The 5,030-nt window shown below is 37.4% G+C and overlaps 1 protein-coding gene across 1 annotated transcript; it reads left to right on the top strand.

Moving 5' to 3' along the window:
* Positions 1-336: 336 nt before the first annotated feature.
* On the top strand, positions 337-2,887 carry LOC140172569 (monocarboxylate transporter 12-like). The gene is made up of 3 exons (XM_072195712.1): positions 337-593; positions 1,343-1,486; positions 1,929-2,887. Exons 1-3 carry the CDS (start codon positions 392-394, stop codon positions 2,885-2,887), a joined length of 1,305 nt encoding a protein of 434 aa, XP_072051813.1. The 5' UTR covers positions 337-391.
* The last annotated feature ends 2,143 nt before the right edge of the window (positions 2,888-5,030 follow it).

Here is a 5,030-nt window from a genome sequence, read left to right as displayed (position 1 = left end):
TTTGAGGTTTTTTTTTGGTATTTTTGTACAGTAGTTTTACGAATGGAGCGGTATAAACAATATCAAGTAGATATCGGTCTATGATAGACCTTTTTGTAACCAGACACGCTCCAGACAACCATTGGCCATTTTCCGTTACGTAAGTAAGCAGTGAGACTAGTCAACATCTAATTTGTCTCTAACTGACTAACACCTGTATTTGAAATTTACTTGAGTGTGCGATTAAAACAGTATATTAACATTTATAATGTTTATGATCGAAATGTTCACTCAACACCGATAACTATAACTGTTATTTTCTCTTTTCTGTTCACTTTCTATTACGATAGTGTAAAGATCTCTAATGATACATACTCACGAAACATAGGAAAACCCAAAAGAAAAGTCCAGGATGCCCAAGAAGGGGAATTCCAACGTGGATACTGGTTGGGCATGGATGATAATGGTATCGTGCTGTATAACTCTATTCCTTTATGAAGCTACGTGGAAATCGTTAGCAGTACTTCTCCCTACATTGAAAGAGCAGTTTGACACTCACACATGGGTAATCGGCACAATGGTGACATTATTTGCCAGTTTCCGAGAACTTGGAGGTAACCATTAATTTTTGTTGTAGACCGACTAGGGTTATCATGCTGACCGTGCACCACTGGAAGTGAGGAATAATAATGAACAACATTATATAAAAAAAAGAAAAAAAAGGAAGTTATGTCGCTTATGTAATTTTCAAATTGGGCTAATCTCTTGTTTCCATCGTACCAAACCATATCAACACATCTTACCAACTTGATTGATCAGATCAAAGTTGGCCAAAATTTGGCCTAAAAAAATTTATTCATAACTTTTGAAAATTAAAAAAAAATGTTGTCCAATAATCTGGTTTAAACAAACTGCCAATTTTTTGCCAAAATTAGATGGATTCGTCGAAGTGTTTACATTCTAAATATGTATACTTTAGCATTAATGAGGCGCAAAGTTGTCATACTTCCAGTCCTCGAAGTAGAATTTATAAATATAATAATATTAAATTGAAGTATATGTAGCTAGGAGGAAAAGCCGACGATCATTTGAAAATGTTGACTTTTCGTATATACATTTTTACATACAAGTAACAATTTGCCATTTTCATCTAAAAACTGTCGGTGGTACGACATAATGTCCTTCACTGTTTCTTTATTAACACCCCTTTCTAAACTTTAGGTTAGTCTTTCACGTGGTATTTTAATACACCACTGGGCATTACAATCATGCAAAAAGTAGAATTTGGAGAAAAATTGAGGGCGTCGCTGTGGAACAAATCATACAATATGGCTTAAATAATGTTTGTTTTTTATTTTCCTAGGACCAATTGTTGGTATACTTGCTAGTAAAATAGACAACCGGCTACTGGGCATTGTTGGTGGTACATTAATTTGGCTTTCAATAATGTGTTCGTCGTTTGCGACAAATGTTTATGAGCTTGTTGGATTATTATCTATTATAAACGGTAATTATATAATATTGGATGGCATTGAGGGTTGTATGAGAATATAATGCACGCGTCATGAAACGCACGACTGCTGTTTACACTCTAGGACCACTTTCTGTGCACCCCCTAAAGGACCAAATTTAAACCAAACTTTTTTAGGTTCCTGAGAAACCCAAAAAATATAATCAGGATGTTCCCAAACATATAAACTGGCCCAAGGGGGGGGGGGGGGGGAAAAGGTCATCGAACTTTGCACAGGGTCAAATTTCACACTTGCTCCTCTAGTCACAAGGATTCAGAAAATGTATAGTTTGACCTATCTAGGATGTACCGTTCTTGAGTTATAACCAAAAAGGTCAAAGGTCACGTTTTTGCCTCTATGGAGGTCAAAACATCAAAGTGCATTGATTTCGCCAAAAGAGGTGTCAACATTATTAATTATTGTTATTTCTCTTCACAGGAATATCATTCACCTTACTGTGGGTTCCAAGCTTGGCGATGTTAGCAGTTTATTTTGACAAATACTACACACTAGTTCTTGGGATTGTTTATGCCAGTTGTTCATTGGGATTGATGGTATTTGCTCCTGTTACGCAATTTTTTCTAGCGACCTATGGATGGCGTGGTGCATTGTTACTTCTTGGAGGCATTAATTTACATCTGCTTATAAGCGGAATCTTGTTACGGCAACCAAAATATGATTTCACTACAACTACCAAAATTGATAACTTACGAAATTCATATTCGCCTGTATGTCAAAATGACGATGATAATAATGAGGCATTTGGATGGCAAAATCAGCCGTTAAATCATTCAAATTTTGAGCGCGGAATATACGCATTGGTAAATCTCGCCGGGCTTGATCTTTTCACCAATTCTTCCTTTCTAGTATGTTGCATTGTTACGGTTTGTTTCGCCAGCACGTTTACCGGATGGATTGTATACTTCATACCTCATTGTTTGGTCAAAGGACTTTCCCCATACGAGGCCTCGTTTTTAGCGACCGCTGCTGGATTTTCTAATTTAATTGGACACATAATCTATGTTCCTTTCCTGTCCAGAGATCTTATCAGCGTTCGAGGTGGCCTGTATATATCCGGAACAGTGGCAACAATCGCGCTCTTGGCAGATAGATTTACCTCAACGATCCCTACTATCTTCATAGCGAACATAATTCTAACTGCAGCAACAGGTGCGGCCTATTCTCTATGTGACGTCTACTTGAAGTCTATTGTAGACCCAAATTCGTTAGCGAAAGCAATTGGATGGCGAATGGGAATATCTGGGGCATTAAGAAAAATACCCGGATTTGTAGTAGGTAAGTGGGTTTACACAGTGGCGGATGCAGGAATTTTGGAAAGAGGGACACACTACACTAGAAGCTATCGTGTGGCGCTTGTACGAAACATGGGTGTCTGAGCTGAGGGTGAAGTGTCCCTCAGAATTGGAAAAAATGTCAACTAATCGTGTATAATAGTTACACTATTGTTGTTACCAATGCTTAAAACAAAAAGTGTCAAAAAAATGTCGAAAACAGTCGCTAAAACCAAGGCAGTTAAGCAAATGCCCTGGTGCCGTGTGTCATTACCGCTCATGCACTGATTAACCACGCGGGAAGCACCGTAAGAAAACTTGGCAAGTGGTGGCAAGAAAGTTTCGCACCACGTACGTCGAAGTTCACTTTTCAAAGGGCGAACTGTTGTTACGAAAATCAAAACGACTGGTAAACAGGTCTACTAAATGACCTCAAAGGTCAAATTTTCCCATTTCGTCTGTGAAAAATAAAATGACGAAATTGCAAAAGTGACTGTCAACCTTACGAGTGAATACAGCTTATTTAGCCAGTGTCAACATGGGGTCATCGGTTTGAATATTTTCCTAACATACCGTAAACGTTCGCCTAATGGCGCTTTTGGATTCTTAGAAATGTGAGAGCGCCATCCTTGTAAAATCTCAACAGCATTAAGGATACGTGTATGTTAAATTGAGCAACCTGGACATAATGCCTCAGAGTATCGTGACATGACCCAATACTTTAGGTCACTAGGTTAGTTGCTAGAGCAGCAAATGTTTTGGGGTTTCTTCAGGTATTCTTTCTCAAAGTGCCATTGGACTTAATTTGTAAATCGATTAATACGTTATACCTAACTTATTTTGGTAAATCTTATTATAACATTGTAATTTCTTCATATTTTTTTAATATTCTTCAGTTCAAAATTACACCCTTCTATTGTCTGACCCGTTAGCTCAGTCGGTAGAGGGTGCGCCTTGAATGGTGAATGATACTTGTTCGAATCTTGATTTCTGCTCCCACTTTTATGTGAAGAAGGGTCAAGAAATGTTTTTGGATTTTGTCCCCATTTTACTAACGAGTATTGTGAATTTTTTTAAAATTTAATTTTAATTTTCTTATTTTTTTAAAAGATAAATAGGCACTGCGAACAAACGGCAACAAAAACCGTCGACAAAATTTGCTCCACTTGCTACCTAGCAATGCGTGATATATTCCACTACATTTAACAGTTAAATGACCTTTGAAAAATAGAACGGCCTCAATGTTTCAAATTGTGTAACTACATTACTTTATTCATTTATGCATTATAAATGATCAGCTATTTTTTTTTTTTTTAAAAGGATCGAACCCAAGTAGATCAGACCATTGATCATATAACTATCAGACCACAAAGTAGTTACGTAACTCCGTGATGGTATCGGAACCAAGCACTGTTTGTATGGCGATCATTACGATCACGCTATTTTGGTATGCCTTTTTTGTGTACTGATTCTTTCGATCGTGGTTCATTACTTAAGCGCGTGATCCCGTTGACATAGTAACATTACGTAACTTCGATACCGGGCTTCGATACTGAATAGTTGTTGAGTGCACATAATATAGAAAGCCATTTATAGGTATGGTGTGCCTTCCAAAGCGCCTTATTGTGTTGTGGAATCCTAGCCAGTATTCAATGATAGCCTTGCGTTTATCGATTGGCCACAAAGGATTTGAACCGGTTTACAGGGATAGCCCATGGATAGCCCCATAGTGCAGTCCATTCAATCAAATGTTGTCATCAACCTATTTGATCGTAGTGCATTTTGTTATGTGTGTGAGACGAACTGTCGCGGTAGATGCAATCATGCTTTTGTTGAATGCATATGAATAGAATATACGGGATGATACGTCATATGCACAGCCTCTATTCAGTTGGTCGTTGTATGATTTTATTCGTTCACTCATTCAAATTTTATTTATATCATTTGAAGACTGAGCCTATTATGATACATCCTTCGTGGAACAGTTTCAAACAACTTATAGCTAGGGATTATTGGGGCAGAGGTTATCTTTTGAATCCTCTTAGAGGGCTATCTTTTTTTTCGAAAGGGGGGTCCCAAATTTACAAAAAGTCTGCGTCAATAAAATTACGCACCCCTATTTCGGCAACAAAAATTTATGATCCCAAACCCCAAAATGGTATTGAAATCAGTTTTTTTTAATAAAATAACACACTTTCTATGGTCATCGTGTGACTCCCTACATTTTGGTCATAAAACATTTTATGAC

Source organism: Amphiura filiformis, chromosome 16, assembly GCF_039555335.1.
Source record: "Amphiura filiformis chromosome 16, Afil_fr2py, whole genome shotgun sequence".
NCBI lineage: Eukaryota > Metazoa > Echinodermata > Ophiuroidea > Amphilepidida > Amphiuridae > Amphiura > Amphiura filiformis.
The sequence above is the reverse complement of the archived record's forward strand: the minus strand, read 5'-3'. Positions and strand labels throughout refer to the sequence as shown.